We start from the raw sequence: 22,293 nt of genomic DNA, 5'->3' as shown, positions 1-22,293 counted from the left end.
TATTGCATATTTATTGCTAATAGATTGCCTCTCTCTCTGTTCCTATAGGGGCACAGTATGCCAGCAACAAAAAGACCGCTTCCTCCACTGATGCCTCGGCCCTATGGTCAGAAAGCCAAGCTCATCTGCACCAACTCAGTCCACCTGAGCCCCTGCATGCCCCTGCCAGCAGCGGCAAGCCTGTCGGCCTGTCTTATGGCCTCCTGGGAGCCAACAGTGGCACCCAGGTCCCTGGCGGCGACAGCTCCGGCGTCAGCCCGGTCCTCGCTTGGCACGCAGCAATCAACGCCGCTCGCCAGGCGCAGGACGATGTCGCGAAGCCCGACATGAGTCCGCAGCACTCAGGGTGGTCCGCCGGAGCTGCTCCCGTTGGCTCTTTGGCACAGAGAAAGAGGCAGCAGTATGCCAAGAGTAAAAAACAGGGCGGGTCCACTAACAGCAGGCCACCCAGAGCGTTGTTCTGCCTCACCCTCAACAACCCCATCCGCAGGGCCTGCATCAGCCTGGTGGAGTGGAAGTATCCTTTCAGTGTGTAGTTGTGGATAAATCGGGCACCTCACACAAAATCAAAATAAGTCAAATCTTGATCGAAACTTCTTTTACAGTCAAACCCAAAGTTTGTATAATGTAGAGCAGGAGAATGCGCCTGCCCTCAGCGCCCGACAGTTCCTGGCCGAGAAGAACATCGCGGTGCTTGGGCAATCGCACTCCTCACCCAAGCTGGCTCCGTGTGATTGATTTTTTTCCCCTCATTCCCACGCTCAAGGGGGACATCAAGGGGACTTGTTTTCAATACGTGGACGACATCAAGACGGCCACGATGACGGAGCTGCGTCGGACTTCGGAAGAATCCTTCCAGGAGTGCATAAGGGCGTGACAGAGAAGGCTGAGAAAGGGTGTTCGACTCCAGGGGGGAGAAGGGGGACTTGTGTGACAAGAATGTTAAAAATTGAGTCGTGCCTTTAAATTATGCCGTCGTCATTCATTAAGTTAACACTAAAAACCAGATTGACTAAAATCCCAAATAGCAGGTGCTAAATTGTGTGTTCACTCATGCTCACAGATTGTGCCCGCCGTTGGCAACGGGTATGAAAGTGGTGTGGGCTGCTGTTTTTAAAAGAGAGTTTTCATTATGGACCGCAAGTGCAAAATGAAGTTGGAAGTAATGGAATTGGAAGTGTTAGTGGAAGACAAACAAACAGTTACAGAAAAGAAATCTGTCCGATAATTTGGAGGGAAGCCGGCAACTGCGTGAAAAGCATTTTTGTTTTATCTAACGAGCATTGAGTGCATGTGAATTTGATTCATCTGCCTATCCTGCGTAACATTTGGTTGACAACAGCACAACTGCTATGGGAGTTTTATTGCTGATGAGAGTTTTACCCCGGAACTGATTATTTCTGAAGGAATCTAGTCGATCAGAGTTCTGGAAAAGATCGTGTTGGCCCCAAGAGGTTCCCCTGTATACTCTTGACATCAAAATCCATCATCACTATTGCCTTGTGTTTGTGCGTTGGTGGCAGGATTCCGTTAAAAACTATGTACGAACCTACCATTTTCACAAAACTGCATGTCCCAAGGAGTAACCCATTACATTTGAATTTGGATGAAGGTATAGACATTTTTTTAGTATTTGCCAGTAAATAATCCATCTGTTCATGTGTAGGATTTGGCGCTGATCCAAATAGATTTGTATCCGTCAGCATTCGTGTAGGAGAGCCATTCTTGTCTTATTCTTACATGTATTTTTTCACATCTCTCCTTGTGATAAAACTCTCCTTAACAGTTTGACTTTCAGACCGTTCGATATATTTATACTGCTGTCTATTTTTGCCAACTGTGTGGCCTTAGCCATCTACATCCCTTTCCCTGGAGATGACTCCAATTCTACCAACCAAGAGCTGGTAAGTAAAAGTGTGGGGTGTGATGCTGCAATGGATCAACTGTTTACTGCATTACATACAGTCCTGCTCACCCTTATTGGGACCCACGAAGTTGTAAGTACTAAATGTGGAACATCTCCTGGAGAAAAGGAATCAAGTAAAACCACAGTTTTCTCGAGAGAACTTGCGTTTGACACAAAAGAGCAAATGATAACATTTTATGCACAGATGAAACAGAAATAGAGCTTTCTGGCAATGCACACAGTATGTTTACAGACAGTGCAATGAAGCATTTAAGGAAAACAGCACCCTGCCAGCAGTCAAGCGTAGTGGAGGAGGCATAATGCTGTGGGGCTGCTTAGCATAATCTGGTACTGGAGACCTTGACTGTATCACAGGTATCATGAAATCAGAAAATTATCAAGAGATTTTAGAACGAAATGTCTGACACAGTGTAAGAAAACGTAGTTTGAGGCCGAGATCTTGGGTCCTCCAGCAAGATCTGTGTGCTTTGGGTCTGGGTTCTTCAAAGTATTCTCCCCACCGGCTCACAACGTCTCGAGGCGAGGTCAGCAGCGCCCCATCCCCACCAAACACAGTGTTGACGGTGCACTGCTTCCCCCTTCTAAGATGCCGGATGGTGGACCAGAATTTCTTAGAAGCCGTCCGAAGTCTTTCTCCATGGCCTCACCGGATGAGGTCACCATGATAAGGTGACGGCTTCCAGGAGGGGTTTTATTATTTTATTTTTATATTATTTTATTTTTATATATTTTTGTTGCAACTTAATTTATTTGTATTCCATCCATCCATTTTCTACCGCTTTTCCAAGGTCGGGTCGCGGGGGCAATATCTTTAGCAGGGACCCCCAGAGTTCCCTCTCCCCAGCCACTTCATCCAGCTCCAGGATCCCGAGGCGTTCCCGGGCCAGCCGAAGGACGTAGTCTCGCCAGCGTGTCCTGGGTCGTCCCCGGGGTCTCCTCCCGGTGGGACGTGCCCGGAACACCTCACCGGGGAGGCGTCCGGGAGGCATTCGAATCAAATGCCCCGGCCACCTCATCTGGCTCCTCTCGATGTGGAGGAGCAGCGACTCTACTCTGAGATCCTTCCGGATGACGGAGCTTCTCGCCCTATCTCTAAGGGTGAGCCCGGACACCCTGCGGAGGGAACTCATTTCGGCCGCTCGTATCCGGGATCTCGTTCTTTCGGTCACGACCCGCAGCTCGTGACCATTGGTGAGGGCAGGAACGTAGATCGACCGGTAAATCGAGAGCTTCGCCTTTCGGCTTAGCTCCTTCTTTACCACAACGGACCGATACAAAGTCCGCATCACTGCAGACGCCGCACCGATCCGCCTGTCGATCTCCCGTTCCATTCTTCCCTCACTCGTGAACAAGACCCCAAAATACTTGAACTTCTCCACTTGGGGCAGGATCTCATCCCCGACTGAGGACCATGGTCTCAGATTTGGAGGTGCTGAATCTCATCCCAGCCGCTTCACACTCGGCTGCGAACTGCTCCAGTGAGAGTTGGAGCTCACGGCTTGATGAAGCCTACAGAACCACATCATCAGCAAAAAGCAGAGATGCAATACTGAGGCCACCAAACCGGACCCCCTCTACGCCTCGGCTGCGCATTGAAATTCTGTCCATAAAAGTTATGAAGAGAATCGGTGACAAAGGTCAGCCTTGGCGGAGTCCAACCCTCACCGGAAACGAGTCCGACTTACTGCAGGATATGTGGACCAAACTCTGACTCCGGTCGTACAGGGACTGAACAGCCCGTATCAGGGGGTTCGGTACCCCATACTCCCGAAGCACCCCCCACAGGGCCCCCCCCGAGGGACAGGGTCGAACGCCTTCTCCAAGTCCACAAAACACATGTAGACTGGTTGGGCGAACTCCGATGTACCCTCGAGGACCCTGCCGAGGGTGTAGAGCTGGTCCACTGTTCCACGGCCAGGACGAAAACCACGCTGCTCCTCCTGAATTTGAGATTCGACTTCCCGACGGACCCTCCTCTCCAGCACCACTGAATAGACCTTACCAGGGAGGCTGAGGAGTGTGATCCCCCTGTAGTTGGAACACACCCTCCGGTTCCCCTTCTTAAAAAGGGGGACCACCACCCCGGTCTGCCAATCCAGAGGCACTGTCCCAGATGTCCACGCGATGTTGCAGAGGTGTGTTAACCAGGACAGCCCCACAACATCCAGAGCCTCAAGGAACTCCGGGCGAAGCTCATCCACCCCCGGGGCCTTGCCAACGAGGAGCTTTTTAACCACCTCGGTGACCTCAACCCCAGAGATAAGAGAGCCCGCCTCAGAGAACCAGACTCTGCTTCCTCATGGCAAGGCGTGTTGGTGGAATTGAGAAGGTCTTCGAAGTATTCTCCCCACCGACTCAAAGCGTCCCGAGTCGAAGTCAGCAGCGCCCCATCCACACTATACACAGTGTTGGTGGTGCACTGCTTTCCTCTCCTGAGACGCCGGATGGTGGACCAGAATTTCCTCGAAGCCGTCCGGAAGTCTTTCTCCATGGCCTCACCGAACTCCTATTACAGAAGTCAGATAACAGAACACCGCTCGGGTTCTGATCGGGGGGGGCCATTCCTCCCAATCACACCCTTCCAGGTCTCACTGTCATTGCCCACGTGAGCATTGAAGTCCCCCAGCAGAACGATGGAGTCCCCAGCGGGAGCGCTCTCCAGCACTCCAAGGACTCCAAAAAGGGTGGGTAGTCTGAACTGCTGTTTGGCGCATAGGCACAAACAACAGTCAGGACCCGTCCCCCCCACCCGAAGGCAGAGGGAGGCTACCCTCTCGTCCACCGGGGTGAACCCCAGCGTACAGGCGCCGAGCCGAGGGGCAATAAGTATACCCGCACCTGCTCGGCGCCTCTCACCGTGGGCAACTCCAGAGTGGAAGAGAGTCCAACCCCTCTCGAGAGGACTGGTACCAGAGCCCAAGCTGCGTGTGGAGGCGTGTCCGACTATATCTAGTCGGAACTTCTCGACCTCACACACCAGTTCGGGCTTCTTCCCTGCCAGAGAGGTGCCATTCCACGTATTCTAGAGCCAGCTTCTGTAGCCGGGGGTCGGATCGCCGAGGTCCCTGCCTGCGGCCACCGCCCAGCTCGCACTGCACCCGACCCCAATGGCCCCTCCCACAGGTGTTGAGCCCACGAGAAGGGGCTGTGCCCCATGGGCGCAGGCCCGGCCACCAGGCGCTCGCCTTTGAGCCCCACCACCAGGCCTGGATCCAGAGGGGGGCCCCGGTGACCCTTGTCCTGGCAAGGGAAAGACAAGTCCATCGTTTGTCGTCGTCATAAGGGGTCTTTGAGCTGTGCTTTGTCTGGTCCCTCACCTAGGACCTGTTTGTCATGTGTGACCCTGCTAGGGGCGTGAAGCCCCAGACAACTTAGCTCCTAGGATCATTGGGACACACAAACCCCTCCACCACGATAAGGTGATGGCTCAAGGAGGGGTTTATTATTTTTTTAAATAAATTAAGTTGAAAAAACCCCAACAAATTTCTTAGTTAAATTACTTTGGACCTCCCATTAAAAGATCCTGATGATATAAATTTGGTATAAGTTTATTTCTGAAGCTCTTATACAGGTAATGCAAAAAACGAAGGGGTGCCAATAATGGCGTGCATGATCGTATGCTGTCTCTGTACCAGAACAGCAGGTTTGTCTTTGAGGGTTGTGATAGTGTCGATCAATCAATTATTGATTGATTTTCTCAATGGGAGACGGGGGTGGCACAGACAGCATGGCATCTGCCTCACACTTAAGTGTGTCTGGGTTCGTGTCTCAGCTCCGCTGGATGGATCAGTTGCTTTTTTTATCGGCAAGTTGTCATGTCCTTAGAAGACCTTCCATTCAGTGTTTGCTTTCTTCTCTGAGCCTTGCAGGATGTGCGAGTGTGTCTGTAGAGAGAGGCATCGATAGCTGGGCACGGAGAAATGTTGCATGTTCCCTCAACAGATGGGGATTATTCACTGTGTGTGCGTGCGTGCGTGTACATGATGAGAGAGAAAATGAATGCTTCGCAACTTGAGCACATCACTGAGGGTTAGGAGACTTTATTTTAATGTCTGACATATTTGATCATTGCTTGTTTGACCTCCAATTTGTTTGAATTTGAAAAAAAAAAAAGAATTCTCAGGGGAAATGCTGGAAATAGAATTAAGTTGTTATATGTGTAATAGGGTCAAACTGTCGCCATTGTTAAACCTTTTTTTCGGTTTTAACAGTATAAGCAATATTAACGAGTAAAAAGAAGTTGCTGATCATAAGTACAATAAAACACTGAGAATTGTGAAGGTGAGCCGCATTTCCTTATCTTCTTCGGTCATTTTACACTTGAGACTATGTGAGTCCTGGAATGTCTGGAGACAATGAGTCCCAGCCTTGGAACAATGAGTCCCTGCAATTTATCATCACAGAATACAAATACAGTAATCCTCCACTCTTATCACGGACGGTTCTTGTTTCATGGTCCCGCTATATTGCAGATTTTTATTGCAGATGTTACTCCATCTTGAGTAGAGTAGTTTCGTGCAATATTTTTGTTATCCATTGCTCTTGATCTCTCTCAATATATATTTAAATGTGTTTGTCTTGTTTTACAGTAATTGTTTATAGGCCTTTCAAAAAAAAAAAGAACTGCCGTAAACTGCAACAAAAACATGACAAGGGTGTTGTGGGGCTGTCCTGGTTGACACGCCTCTGCAACATCGCGTGGACATCTGGGACAGTGCCTCTGGATTGGCAGACTGGGGTGGTGGTCCCCCTTTTTAAGAAACTACAAGGGGGATCAGACTCCTCAGCCTCCCTGGTAAGGTCTATTCAGGGGTGCTGGAGAGGAGGGTCCGTCGGGAAGTCGAATCTCAGATGCAGGAGGAGCAGTGTGGTTTTCGTCCTGGCCGTGGAACAGTGGACCAGCTCTACACCCTCGGCAGGGTCCTCCAGGGTACATGGGAGTTCGCCGAACCAGTCTACATGTGTTTTGTGGACTTGGAGAAGGCGTTCGACCGTGTCCCTCGGGGGGTCCTGTGGAGGGTATTTCGGGAGAATGGGGGAACCGAACCCCCTGATACGGGCTGTCGGGTCCCCGTACGACCGGAGTCGGAATTTGGCCCGCATATCCGGCAGTAAGTCGGACTCTCTCCCGGTGAGGTTTGGACTCTGCCAAGGCTGCCCTTTATCACCGATTCTGTTCATAACTTTTATGGACAGAATTTCAAGGCGCCGACGAGGCGTAGAGGGGGTCCGGTTTGGTGGCCTCAGTATGGCATCTCTGCTTTTTGCAGATGATGTGGTTCTGTTGGCTTCATCGAGCCGTGAGCTCCAACTCTCACGAGAGCAGTTCGCTGCAGAGTGTGAAACGGCTGGGATGAGAATCAGCACCTCCGAATCTGAGACCGTGGTCCTCAGTCGGAAAAGGGAGGCTTTCCCTCTCCAGGTCGGGGATGAGATCCTGCCCTAAGTGGAGGAGTTCAAGTATCTGGGGGTCTTGTTCACGAGTGCGGGAAGAATGGAACGGGAGATCGACAGGCGGATCGGTGCAGGGTCTGCAGTGATGCGGACTTTTGGTATTGGTCTGTTGTGGTAAAGAAGGAGCTAAGCCAACAGCAGTTATCAGCTAAGTGGTCTCCATAATCCTTAAATGGAAGACGTTTGGCACACTCAGAACCCTTCCTAGAGCTGGCCGTCCGGCCCAACTGAGCAATTGGGGGAGAAGAGCCTTGGTGAGAGAGGTAAGGAAGAACCCAAACATCACTGTGGCCGAGATCCAGAGATGCAGTCGGGAGATGGGGGAATGTTCTAGAAAGTCAACCATCACTGCAGCCCTCCACCAGTCGGGGCTTTTGGCAGAGTGGCCCGACGGAAGCCTCTCGTCAGTGCAAGACACATGAAAGCCCGTGTGGAGTTTGCTAAATAACACCTGAAGGACTCCAAGATGGTGAGAAATAAGATACTCTGGTCTGGTGAGACCAAGATAGAAATTGTTGGCCTTAATTCTAAGTGGTATCTGTGGAGAAAACCAGGCACTGCTCATGCACCGCACAGCACAGTGAAGCCCGGTGGTGGCAGCATCATGCTGTGGGGGTGTTTTCAGCGGCAGGGACAGGGAGTCCGGTTGCAATCGAAGGAAAGATGAATGCGGCCAAGTACAGGGATATCCTGGATGAAAACCTTCTCCGGAGTGCTCAGGACCTCAGACTGGGCCAAAGATTCAACTTCAAAAAAGACAATGACCCTAAGCACAGCTAAAATACCGAAGGAGTGGCTTCAGAACAACTCTGTGACTGTTTTTGAATGGCCCAGCCAGAGCCCTGACTTAAACCCAATTGCGCATCTCTGGAAAGACCTGAAAATGGCTGTCCACCAACGTTCACCATCCTACCTGACAGAACTGGAGAGGATCTGCAAGGAGGAATGCTACAGGATCCATGAATCCAGGTATGAAAAACTTGTTGCATCATTCCCAAAAAGACTCATGGCTGTATTAGCTCAAAAACTCAAAAGTAGCTCTTCTACTAAATACTGAGCAAAGGGTCTGAAAACTTATCCATCCATCCATCCATTTTCTGAGCCGCTTTTCCTCACTGGGGTCGCGGGCGGGCCGGAGCCTATCCCAGCTGTCATCGGGCAGGAGGCGGGGTACGCCCTGAACCGCTTGCCAGCCAATCGCAGCTGAATACTTATGGCTGTTTCTTTTTTACTAAATCTGCAAAAATTTCTACAATTCCGTTTTTTTTTCTGTCAAATTGGGGTGCTGTGTGTACATTAATGTGGAAAAAAATGAACTGAAATTATTTTAGCAAATGGCTGCAATATAAAAAAGAGTGACAAATTGAAGGGGGTCTGAATACTTTCCGTACCCACTGTATGTAAACACGTAGCTTTTGAAGACCGCTTGTGTAAAAGAAAAGACTATGGGTGCGTTTTCCCAGTTCCGCCATTTACCCGTGCCGGAAGGAAATGCTTTGACCTGTTTTGCCGAAAGCAGAAATTGGTGGCGCCTAGACCCTTTTGAATCCATCACCAGTTTGTCGCGCTTTGAGCTAATTACGGGAATTCAATAATACTATATACTTTATATACTCTCAAATCCTTTCCACGCTGTTGGTATTTCCTGGCGACCGTACACCGGGCAAAAACGAGGCCCGTTGTGGGCACAAACTGACAGTCGCTGGCATCAACACGAGGGATGTTGATATCCTGAGTTACAATCTCTCATCAGTAGTCTGTAGTACTAAAATATAACCACAAAACTTTGTAAAACATGGTGCGTATAAGTGCGGTGTTTTTTTTCGAATTATAATTTTTTCTATAACATCAGGATTCATTGGATTTGTGCTCCTCCATCAACAAGAAATGTTATGATGTGCAGAACACAAGTCAGAGTTTTTGTTCAGAATTTGTGTCACAATATTTGTATATTTGTTGCTATTGAGTGCGTCCTGCTGCTCTGAATGTGACATATTGCAATTTTTTTCCCCCCTACATGAGCACAGGAGTGAACGTGAGACGGTGTGTGTGTGTGTGTGTGTGTGTGTGTGTGTGTATGTAAACATGTTGAAGGATTAAAATTGACAATGGATTAGTCCTCCGTGAATGAGTGTAGGGAGAGATCTATCTCGATCGATCGATCGATCTTACAGCAGGGACAGCATGGTGTAGTAGTGATTATTGTCTGCCTCACAGTTGTGAGGTTCAGGGATCAATTCCCTTCCTGTTTTCTGTGTTTGGATGGTCTCCACGTGCGTGGGTTTTCTCCAGGTATTCCGGCTTTCTCCCACATCACAAAAACATCCATGTTTGGTGAACTAAAGACGAACCTTTCCTTAGGTGTGAAATGTGACTGTTTGTCTTTCTGTGCCCTGCGATTGGCCCGCAACATGTCCAGCGGTGCATACGTCTGTGGTTTGTTTGCATGTGATTTTGTGTGTGTGATTCTCAGAACCAGGAGTCAGATTGCATCATATCCCCAGTCGGGGATTAAAGGTTTAGAGAGGAGAGGAAATGAGAGTCACACGATGCAGCATACGGCTTTGACCAACACGTGCGTCTTTTCCTTTGTGTGTTTGCTAATGTAGCACAATATCGAACACCCATCCATCCGTTTTCTGAGCCGCTTCTCCTCACGCGGGTCGCGGGCGTGCCGGAGCCTATCCCAGCTGTCATCGGGCAGGAGGCGGGGTACGCCCTGAACCGGTTGCCAGCCAATCGCAGGGCACGCATAAACAAACCACCATTGGCACTCAGATTCACACCTACGGGCAATTTAGAGTCTTCAATTAACCTTGCATGCATGTTTATGGGATGTGGGAGGAAAACCGGAGCGCCCGGAGAAAACATGCAAACATGCAAATGGGATTGAACCCCGGTCCTCAGAACTGTGAGGCAGACGCTCTAACCAGTCGCCCATCGCGCTGCCACAATATTGAGCACTTTTTTTGAAAAGGAAATGTGATTACATTGAATTTTGTCTGAGATGAATCGATGGGCGGCACAATGGCCGACTGGTTAGAGCGTCAGCCTCACAGTTCTGAGGAGCGGGGTTCAATCCCCGGCCCCGCCTGTGTGGAGTTTGCATGCTCTCCCCGTGCCTGCGTGGCTTTTCTCCGGGCACGCCGGTTTCCTCCCGCATCCCAAAAACATGCACGGTAGGTTAATTGACGACTCTAAATTGCCCGTAGGTGTGAATGTGAGTGCGAATGGTTGGTTGTTTGTATGTGCCCCGCGATTGGCTGGCAACCGGTTCAGGGTGTACCCCGCCTCCTGCCCGATGACAGCTGGGATAGGCTCCGGCAAGCCCGCGACCGAAGGCTCAGAAAATGGATGGATGGATGAATCGATGTGTTCTCATGAGAATTCTGAGAAGGTACAGCGACTCACAAAAAAAGTCCCGCTGTCAAACCCGACACAAAGTTGGCTGACATGCTGTGCTAAAAATGTACACAATCAAGTTAGTCAATCATTGTGCAGACATACATTTTCATGACATTGCAAACGTTAGCGGTGTTGTTTTGATTGTTTATTTGCTAATTAGTTAATTTGCTAGTTATAATTTTTGATGATAACCTCCATCCAACCATCCATCTTCTATACTAGACTCGGGGGTGAGCTCAAGGCTATCCCAGCAGACCGTGCTGTATGATGATAAGAATTCCGCAAAAACACTCCAAAGTGCAATAAAAGTCCTGATAAAATGCAGCTAGAGGATTTGTTTTCCCATGATGGAATCGCCCCCCCCCCCTCACAATACAAATGTCCCATCTGTCTGTTCTAAACATCATCCATGATTCGTGGCCCGCTGACTAACCTACGGATCGACAAGCAAAAAAAAAATACAGCCCTCCACAACATCCTTGCATTTGTGAGAAAATGTTTTGTCACATATTAGTTGTAATGGAACCATTCCCTCCCGCCCCAGAAATAATAATAGAATTTAAAAATGTACGTTCCTGTCGGAACATCACCCTGCGCGAACCGTGACGTGACATACTAATACGCAGTCGACTACAGTATGTACGATAAGAGTTTCATGACGTGAGTTTTTGTAGTCGACGCTAAGGGGATGATAGTCGAGTCGACTAATCGATGGCATCATTGAGATATTGTTTTCAGTCTCAGCTCGCTGAGCGCACCAATTGGAAAAAAACAAAAACAAAAAAAAAAGAGTCGCAATGCACGCCTCCACACAGAAGCTCGCTTACTCACTCACTCTCCCTTGCACAGACCCCACCGCCCGACTGATGGCCGTTTGTAACACTTATATTTGAGGATAGACTTGTATATTTCACAAGTTACTGTGCTACCAGTCTCATTTTTAAAAAACTATTTCCTCACGCTTATTAAGGTTCCAACCTGGTGTGCCGGCCAACCACTGATTCCAGCAAAGTGTCCTTGCCGATTATATGCGACTATAACCGTCATTGGGGAGTGGCGAAGGCGATGCGTCGACGAGTCGGGCAAACGAACTCCATTCTCAACCTGGTTCTGTGTGCTCCCGAGTGTCATTCTCATATGAGCTTTCTAATTACTTTCAGCAGCCAGTGACGGGGTGGCTGTCTGCCTCGCAGTCGGAAATTGAACTGCTGATTTACCAAATATAAGTTATATAGCAGAAGGCATATTCCATCTCAATCTGCTTGAAAGTAGGTAAACGCACTAGGGCAGGCGTGGGCAAATTGAGACTTGCGGGCCACGTGGCCCTCTCCGTCATATAATCCTGCCCATCAAACATTCATATCAGGCGTCTTAAATTTTTGTCACGGGCCAAATCGTAGTTATGACTTTGCTCGGAAGGCCGTTATGACTGTGAACCCGTATAAATGAATTATCACTTCATATAATTAACATATCGACAACAAATTGATGGATAACTAGTTTTGAAATCAGAAGCCTATAAAAACATGTTTTTCAACTATTATAACCTTCCTTTTAAAAGTGGGTTCGGTAAGAAAAAATGCTTGCAATATCTCAATGTTATTACAATTGAACACAACTTGGAATTTTGATATTTTTGCAAGAAACATGAAGTCAACGCACATGATTTGCTTTTGCGGGCCACATAAAATGATGTGGTGGGCCAGATGTGCCCCCTGGGCCATGAGTTTGATACCCATGATTTATATAATCGAGAGTCCTGTGATATTTGTTGCATACGTTTAGCCATCCTTTCGCTAAAATTGACTTAAAAGATATTTCATCCATCTGTCCGTTTTGCGTGCCGCTTATTCTCACAAGGATTGCGGGATTAAAACGTCATTATTTATTTATTTAAAATCAAACGTGGCCCTTGAGCACAAGAAGTTGGCCATCCCTGCTCTACGGTGTCAGCTGTCATGTGAACCATCAAATGAGAGCAAAGAAGGAGATCAATTCACTCTACTGGTGATCAGATCTTGCATCAGCGGGTTGACCCACCAAGTTGTGCGCCAAGGGGGCAGAAGCGAAACCCTTTTAATATGTACATCCTCACATTTTACAACAGCGTGTGTGCACCTGCAAATAAAGGCAAAAACAGGCAAAAGCAAACGTCGTATGAGAAAACTCCATAATTCTTCACATGATGTCATCATATATTTAACATCTATATGATCAGCAGTTTTCTGTGCTGTTCTCATGATTGGTTGGTTGATTTGTAAATCATGTTCAACCTATATTTAATTGAATACACTACAAAGACATAGATATTTAACCGCCGCCGGCTTCTCTGGGCCCGACCTCATCTAAGATGGACTGATGCAACGTGGAAAAGTGTTCTGTGGTCCGACGAGTCCACATTTCAAATTGTTTTTGGAAATGGTGGACGTCGTGTCCTCCGGGCCAAAGAGGAAAAGAACCATCCGGACTGTTATGGACGCAAAGTTCAAAAGCCAGCACCTGTGATGGTATGGTGCTGTGTTAGTGCCAATGGCATGGGTAACTTATGCATCTGTGAAGGCACCATTAATGCTGAAAGGTACATACAGGTTTTGGAGAAACATATGCTGCCATCCAAGCAACGTCTTTTTCACGGACGCCCCTGCTTATTTCAGCAAGACAATGCTGGCAACCAGTTCGGGGCGTACCCCGCCACCTGCCCGATGATAGCTGGGATAGGCTCCAGGACGCCCGCAACCCTAGTGAGGAGAAGCAGCTCAGAAAATGGATGGATGGACGAATGCCAAACCACATTCTGCACGTGTTACAACAGCGTGGCTTCGGAGTAAAAGAGTGCGGGTACTAGACTGGCCTGCCTGGAGTCCAGACCAGTCTCCCATGGAAAATGTCTGGCGCATTATGAAGCGTAAAATATGACGACGGAGACCCCGGACTGTTGAACAGCTGAACCTGTAAATCAAGCAAGAATGGGAAAGAATTCCACCTACAAAGCTTCAACAATTCGTGTCCTCGATTAACGATTATTTGCTAAAAACAATCAAGTTTATCAGTTTGAACATTAAAAATCATCTTTGTAGTGTCTTCAATTAATTATAGGTTGAACATGATTTGCAAATCATTGTATTGTTTTTATTTATGTTTAACTCAACGTTCCAACTTGATTGGAATTGGGGTTGTAAATAAGGATACCGTAAGTTTAATAGAAAATGGATTAATAGGTGACAATATATGGGTGACGGGTTGAAATACTAAAAACTGTAGTTCCAAAAAAATGAAACTAAAAGCTCAACGGTGGAACTAAAAAAAGAAATAACACTAAATGAATATCACAAATGAAATTTCTTTGAAGAGGCTGTTAATACAGACGCAGACTGATCCAAGCACGCGGACATTGCGAGATCTTTAACAGAGCATAAACAGTCATGATGAATGAAGCGTTAACAAATGTACAGCCACTATCTTTGCAGGTGTCCATCGTTCTCTGTTCAGTATGGAGCAACAAATCTTGAGAACACGACGTCCCAACTTCATTGGAATTAGGGTTGTTAAAAGTGAATGGATTTAATCGATCAGCAACGCACTACATACTAATAAAACGTTAGGTAAATTGGGCTTTCACAACAGCTGTTTGATCCATGAATGGACCAACAAATTTATTGGTTCAGTTCGAATTGCTATTTAAACAGTCCTCTACGCCATGCTGTTTACATTTTTCACAGTTCTTGCTACATCCACCTATTTTCCACACCACTCATCCTATTTAGGGTCACGGGCTCTGACCCTACCTCAGTTGATTTTGAGCAAAAGGCAGGCGATACGCCCTGGACTAGTCAGTCAATCACAGGCCGTATACAGTATAGAGTAGAGACAGGCAACCTTTCACACTCACATTTACACCATCGCTGAGTTCTAGCAAGATGTAATTGTAAATAAACAGTCAAGGGGTGCATCTGATTCAGGGTTAACAGGATGTCAACAGCAGTATTGATTTCTAGCGAAAAAGGGTTGTTGTAACTAAGTTACTGTCCATATGTCTGCATTTCCTCCATTTTTTTCTTTTCATCTGCTCGACTGACGGTCGCAAGCTGCTTTCACATGTTCTTATTTCTCTACAATTAGTGATTGGTTGTAAACTTATCTCATATATTGTTCAGAGTACTGTAATTTCTCGTGTATAATGCGCAACCATGTATAATACGCAACCCCAAAGTTGACCTAAAAAGTCTGAAAAACCCTACTACCTATGTATAATGCATTTTTACAATGCATGATTTTGCTTCTACCCATATGATCAAAACATGTATTATTTGTATTTTGTTAGTTTTTTTTCAAATAATTAATCTGAAGTTAAGCACTTTATTTGAACACGTAGTACATTTAAAAATGTACTTGCTCTTATTTGAAATTCACAGCCCTACTTTTATTTAGTAAATTAGAAAACACACAGTTGTGCTAATACGTTTGATTACCCAGGCAGAATTTGTAAAATGGGTACAATTCTTTAAAGAAAACATGAAGGGTCAGTCAAAACGCATTTACTTTTATTTTAATGGGATTCAAATTAAACGGTAAAGCATTTCAGAAAAGCATTATCGTTAAACGAAACACAGCCATAAAGAGATTAATTATGGTTGTTGTTCAGTCATATATATATATATATATATATATATATATATATATATATATAAAAGAATATTTCACAAATTTTGCCAGGGTATGTAAACCTGTGAGCGCAACTGTACATATATGCAGTCATACGTACCCCTATCATATTGGAATGAAAGTGTAGGCTACACCTTTTTTTATAACCACTAGGTGGCGGTGGCATATTAGAATGAAAGTGTGCACCTTTCTCATAACCTCTAGGTGGTGGTAGCATTTTGAAATGAAAGTGTATAGCTTTTTCATTACCAATAGACGGTGGCATACATTTATACAATGTGACAGGTTTTTTCCATTTGCCCTTATACCTATGTATAACGCGCACTATTGACTTTTGACAATTTTTAGGGGGGAAAAAATGTGCAATATACACGAGACATTACGGTAAATAAGTTGAATCCTTATCCCTAGCCTTGGACGTTGGAATACTTTGACAATTTTACGTAGGCTACTGTTATTTTACTGGTTCATGTATCTGTATTAGACAGCTCAACAGTCATATAATTGCAACACAGGTGTGCCTTCAACAATAGCCTTATGTTTGCATATTGGAAATCTTACAGACCTTTATTCATGGGAATTGTATTCTTATTTTTCATCTATGCATTGGGAATGCATTCCTGTCCATTGGGATCTATGTCCCTGTGTGCATGTGTAACTGTTATGCAAGAGTTTGTGTGTTTTAAATGGAGCCCGAGGGCTTTGTGGATATTTAGTAAGTAGGTGACAGATGTTGGGAGGCCTGTTGGGCGACTGCTTAGCACCCAAAGGCCCAGGGACTACACACACGGCTGGGAATTTGGGGCAAAGAAACATGCATGCCACGCACACACGTACACACACACACACACACACACAAAGTAACAATTTATAGCTGAAAAATGAATACAGTATCATGCCTCATGCACTGGTAAAACTTGAGGACTCTCTAATTGTAATTTAAACGGATGTGTTTTTGCCTAATTAGAATTTGAATTCCAAGATGAGAAGTCTGTTTGAATGTTGGGCAAATGCACTGTGCACTCTGGTGTATGTTTTTGTTGCAGGCCACACAAAGAAGCAGGTGTGCAGTACACATGCATGCGTGGAAGGGTGTCAGTGTGATGGGGCGCACACACGCTGAGTGCTCCCCTGAGCACAGACTATAGATTTGGTGTCTTGCTCAAGGGCACCTCAACAATAGTCAGGAGGCAGACGAGTGTTTGTTCAACGACGAGTTGCAATTTGCTTTGGCGGCAGCGGCGACTCGAACTGTTGCTCTGCATCCAAAGCCCAAGTCCTTACTGATGAATAATATGGGCCACAATTAGGGCTTTTTCAACACCCATTAAATAGCAAGACAACAATAACATATTATCTTTTTTCGTGTATTAATATTCACCAACGTACCAAGTAACTATATATCCACCGAGCTGTAAATGGCACTGTTAAACACCCACAAATGAGAATGAAAGTGGCAGATTGGATAAACAGGAATGGTGACGAGGAGGTTATGTGTTAAGGTTAAGCAGGTTTTGTGGCGTGTGGCACAAATGACAACTTAAATCACTGGCCGCATGAATTTGTCCACAGGACGTTTCGCTGTCCACAGGGATGAAACTGAGTATCAGAATCAGAATCATCTTTTTTTGCCAAGTATGTCCAAAAAACACACAAGGAATTTGTCTCCGGTAATTGGAGCCCCTCTTGCACGACGACAGACAGAGAACAATTGACAGAGAACACTTTGGAGACATAAAGACATTGACAAAAAACAGTCACTGAGCAATAAAGGGTTAATAGTTATCTGGTAATGCTGGTACATTTATTTATTTCTTTTTTGACAATTGTGCAAAAAGATGCAGAGTCCTCTAGCACGTAGAGCAGTTCAAATGACTAATATTGCAATCGTCTGGTGCAATGACCATTGTGCAAAGGGCGCCGACACTTCAAGCGAGTAGTGCGATAGTCTGGGACAATGTTGATTGTGCAAATGTTGCAGATACTCCTCAGTCAGTGTGCAAATGGAGCAGATGCTACTCTGGCATGAGTGGCCAGTACTGGTCAACAACAGATATGCAAATAGTGCAGCGTGGCGAGACAACTACAGTGAGTGCACGAGTCATGTATAATTGGCCCCACAGAAATGTGACAGCAAACTCAAGACAAAAAGACAAAAAATTGCCAGCATGTTGTAATGGAATTGTAGGTTAGCTGTTTAAGAAGTTGATTGCAAGAGGGAAGAAGCTGTTGGAACGTCTGCTCGTTCTAGTTTGCATTGATCGGTAGCGCCTACCCGAGGGAAGGAGCCGGAAGAGCCGGTGACCGGGATGCAGAGGGTCCGAGAGGATTTTCGACGCTCTTGTCTTAGTTCTGGCAGCGATCAAGTCCTCAAGGGCGGGTAGGGGGGTACCGACAATCCTTTCAGAAGTTTTGATTGTCCATTGCAGTCGGAGTTTGTCCTTTTTTGTAGCAGCACCAAACCAGACTGTGATGGAAGAACACAGGACCGATTCGATGACCGCTGTGTAGAACTGCCTCAGCAGCTCCCGTGGCAGGCCGTGCTTTCTCAGAAGCTGAGGGAAGTACATCCTCTGCTGGGCCTTTTTGAGGACGGAGTTGATGTTGGTCGCCCACTTCAGGTCCTGAGAGACTGTAATTCCCAGGAACTCGAAGGTCTCGACGGTTGACACAAGGCAGCTGGACAGCGTGCGGGGCAGCTGTGGCAAAGGATGCCTCCTGTCCATGATCATCTCGACAGTCTTGAGCGTGTTCAGCTCCAGGTTGTGTCTGCCGCACCGCAGCTCCGGTCGCTCCGCTTCCTGTCGAAATGCAGACTCGTCACCGACCTCGATGAGGCCGATGACAGCGGTGTCATCTGCAAACTTCAGGAGTTTGACAGCCGGGGTCGCTGAGGTGCGGTCGTTCGTGTAGAGCGAGAAGAGCAGCGGAGAGAAGCTACAACCTTGGGGCGCCCCAGTGGTGACGCTGCGTGTGGATGAGGTGGCCTCCCCCAGCCTGACCTGCTGTGTCCTGCCCGTCAGAAAGCTGCAAATCCACTGGCAGATGGCAGGTGAGACGCTGAGCTGGAGAAGCTTGGCGGAAAGGAGTTCAGGGATGATGGTGTCGAACGCTGAGCTGAAGTCCACGAAGCGAATCCTCGCGTAGGTCCCTGCACTGTCGAGGTGTTCTAGGATGAAGTGCAGTCTCATGTTGACCGCATCATCCGCAGACCTGTTCGCTCGGTAGGCAAACTGCAGGGGGCCCGGCAGGGGGCCTGTGACGCTCTTGAGGTGGTCCGGCACGAGACGTTCAAAGGACTTCATGACCACAGATGTCAAGGCGACAGGCCTGTAGTCATTTAGACCCGAGATTGCAGGTTTCTTGGGGACTGGAATGATGGTGGAGCGTTTGAAACAGGATGGTACTTTGCACAGTTCCAGAGATCCGTTGAAGATCTGAGTGAAGACTTGAGCGAGCTGGTCCGCGGAGACTTTGAGGCAGGATGGGGACACACGGTCCGGGCCCGCCGCTTTGTTCATCTTTTGTTGTTTGAAGCTGCGTCTCACATCCTGCTCGTGGATGGTTAACGCAGAAGTCGGTGGTGTGATAGCGGTCGGTGGTGCGGCCGGGTGGGTGTGGGCTGTGAAGCTGCTGCTCGACTGTTTGGGTTTAAGCCAGTTTTTGTGTGTGCAGGTCACAATGGTTTATAAAACTACCTGCGATTCCAACATGGGCCAAAATGGTAGATCTGTCTTTACTTATTTTTTTTTGGGTGGAATATTTGACCTTGGTGGAGGTTTGCCCTCTACTGGGTGCTGCTCCCTCACCTTGTTTACAAGCACAACTGGCTGTCATGGCCACTGTCACCATGGCGACCTGTGGAGCGGCGAGTGCAGGCAGAGGGCTCTCAACAAGAGATGAGGTAGACCACGAAGGGGAAAAGGCAGCAAGTACACCCAATTGTGAAAAGAGTCCAGAGGCAAAGAGAGGGCAGAGGAGACTCGAACGAGGGGGGTGGACGATGATCAAAGAAAAATGAAATGACAGGGAAAGTGATTCAAATCACGGAGAGAACGAATGAGGGCAGGGGGAGCAACGGAGGGAACGAGAGACCGACGTGATAAATCAGACTACAATACAGGATGTAAGCGTGACGTAGAATGCATTCCGTCTATGCTTATACATCTGTATTTGTACATTTTACAGTCATAGTATGTCCTTCCTGATTCTCGCTGAACGCAGAAAAAAAAAAAAAGGGGTCTCAAAAAGGGGTCTAGTCTTCCTGAAAATGTCAGTCAAATTCAAAAGTGGGTGTTCAACTTGAGAGGCTGCGCTCAATGAAATTAGAATGATCAGAAAAGACATTTCAGTTCGATCAGTAGAAAAGGAGCCATTGCTGTCCTCTCTGCTGACATCTGGCTTAAAAGTTCAACATTGCATATCACTGCGCTGACCGTGATTGAGAGATTGAAAAAGTTATTCGGTCACGCTAAGAGAAAAGGGAAACAAAAAGTAGAACTGGATAGAATATATTAAGACGAGACGAGATCAAGAAAGATGTGCTTGTCGTGTCTTTTTCAACCAGCACTTCAGTCACGGATGGTCCGTGCAGCTATTGAACACACCGGCTTTACCGTTAAACATGGCAACTTTTGCTTTACGTGATATTATCATCATCATCATCATCATTCTATGATTATCTTTGTTGCATGTTCAGAGGTAACCGCGTGTACTGACGCCTTGGCCTTGAATCGTATTGCAGCCACTGAGAGCACAATCTAATCGGAGCTGCTTCTGGCTGCCTGTTCGATTCATCTGCAGTGCATTTTTCCACCAATGACACATTCATACAAATACATTCTTGTGAGGATGATGATGACGACGATGAGGAGGAGGAGGAGGATGATGATGTATTTTTATGGACTCGAGTCAATTGGAAATGTATTTTTTGTTTTTGTTTTTGGTCTTGCATTTTAAGCTCAACGCTGAACTCAATGTCATGTTCGTCATGCACTCATAAGGACATTTTCAAATGAGTCCAAATTTTGAAGGGTTAGCGGATGTATCATGTTGCAGAGATGCGACACGGTTGGAGTGGTCAAGCTGAGATGACGCTCCTTCGGTACCACTGCTGTGCCTAGACTATTTGAAGTGGGCGAAAAAGGATTCTTTTTTTTTAAAGTACCCTTTGCAGTTTTTGACAATGGAAACGCACCCATTTTACATACAGAGGGGGAGGGCGCGTTCTGCACTGGCACCGTGGCGTTGTGCCTTTCGAGATGGGCATCCATTTCTAATAATTGAGGATAGACTTGCATATTTTGCAAGTGACCATACTCCTGATCTCACTTTTATTAAAACATTTCCACACACTTGAGTCACCACTGCTAGTTTGCTACACGGACCCACCATCTGGCGATTTCAGCGAGGCATCCGTGTCAATGCCAAAACATGCGATCGCCGATTCGTTGACGTCAAGCTATAGCCGCCGCGGTGGAGCGCTAGAATCCACTCGTCGACTAGTCAACAACCCTTTGTGTACAGGAGTACATATGGGATTAGAATATCATCTGCTAGAAGCGGGACATGTTGTCATCACATGATGGAGGATAATTAAATCAAGACATCCATAAAGTTCACCTGGACTCCTGTATTTGTACTGTATAGCGCAGGAACGTGCATAGGTATGGCTGCTAAATTGTCCGATATTAGCTAAAAAGGGGAGTTTAACAGCACAGCTCCGGGTAATACGTTATGGGAGAGGCACAGGGCATCGAGTGTTGTGTCAGCTTCAATTATTGTGAATGAGGTTAGCGGCATCAAGTAAAGCTCTGTTTGTCTGGCAACGGCAGGCTTTCTCCCCGATCAGTGCAACCGCACGTTCGCACGTGGTTTTGAAAGGCTTGTGGGCCACAGGTTAGATGAAAAACGCCCACGTGTAACCCAAGGCAAAAGAAGGGATCCTTCATTCTTTTTCACACAATACATTCAAAGGTGCATGTGAGTTTGGTTACATTTACACAAGTCATCTTTAAAACACGCACACGCGCACACACGCAAAACGCAAGCGCAGGACAGTTCATCTATTGGTGGTCGTGTATGCTACTTGGTAAAACTGCAAAGTTTCACACAACATAATGTTGCACTTCCAAATCACAGCCAGTTCATCGGAGCTGCAACCAGTTTGGTTTGAATCGAACTTTCCTTTGTCCTGTTGTCTTCTCCCTGCTCTGCTTTTAGCACAACCAATTCTTTTTGTATAGATACTACTCCTTTTTGTAAGTAACTAATAATAATAATAAATGATTGAAAAAAATCCTTTATAGAGTAAAACTGGTGTAATTATTTTATTTTATTATACGATGTTTTTCTATCCATCCATTGATTTTTCTATACCGCTGGACCTCATTAGGGTCGTGGGTCATCTGCAGCCTGTCCCGGTTGACTTTGGGCACACCGTGGACTGGTCGCCACAGCCCATCACAGGGCACAACCATATACTCTCTCGCGTTCACACCTATGGTCAATTTCGAGGCATCAACGCACAAAGGTAATCCGAGACTCCTAGTCATTGCGTTTTGAAGCGACCAATTGACCCAATGAACACACAAAGAGCGACCGGGCAGTCGCAGCTCCGATTCCGTAGGCTACTCGCGGTTTCTGCTGTGCTCTGCCTTGTAATAAGAAGACTAAGAAGAAGGGTCAACATTCGTGGTGGCTAATATCGGTGGACCAGCCAGCTATGTTACGCTTCAAAATTGGGCTTGGACAAACACTAATCAGAATAATAATAATAAACACACGTGACGTGAATAAGGAGAGCCCTTTGGCAAAATACAAATGTTTCCTTCCTTTTGCCGTTG

General features: G+C 46.8%; 1 protein-coding gene across 11 annotated transcripts in view; it reads left to right on the top strand.

The window, feature by feature from the left end:
* cacna1db (calcium channel, voltage-dependent, L type, alpha 1D subunit, b) overlaps positions 1 to 22,293 on the top strand; it is a 79,591-nt gene that overhangs the window by 3,863 nt on the left and 53,435 nt on the right. For all 11 annotated transcript variants that reach the window (XM_061671008.1, XM_061670991.1, XM_061670974.1 and 8 more), the window contains 2 exons: positions 49 to 517; positions 1,799 to 1,904. In XM_061671008.1, the coding sequence (XP_061526992.1) occupies positions 49 to 517; positions 1,799 to 1,904 (575 nt within the window). The remainder of the gene's footprint in view (positions 1 to 48; positions 518 to 1,798; positions 1,905 to 22,293) is intronic.

This window comes from Phycodurus eques, chromosome 1 (assembly GCF_024500275.1).
Source record: "Phycodurus eques isolate BA_2022a chromosome 1, UOR_Pequ_1.1, whole genome shotgun sequence".
Taxonomy (NCBI): Eukaryota; Metazoa; Chordata; class Actinopteri; order Syngnathiformes; family Syngnathidae; genus Phycodurus; species Phycodurus eques.
The sequence above is the reverse complement of the archived record's forward strand: the minus strand, read 5'-3'. Positions and strand labels throughout refer to the sequence as shown.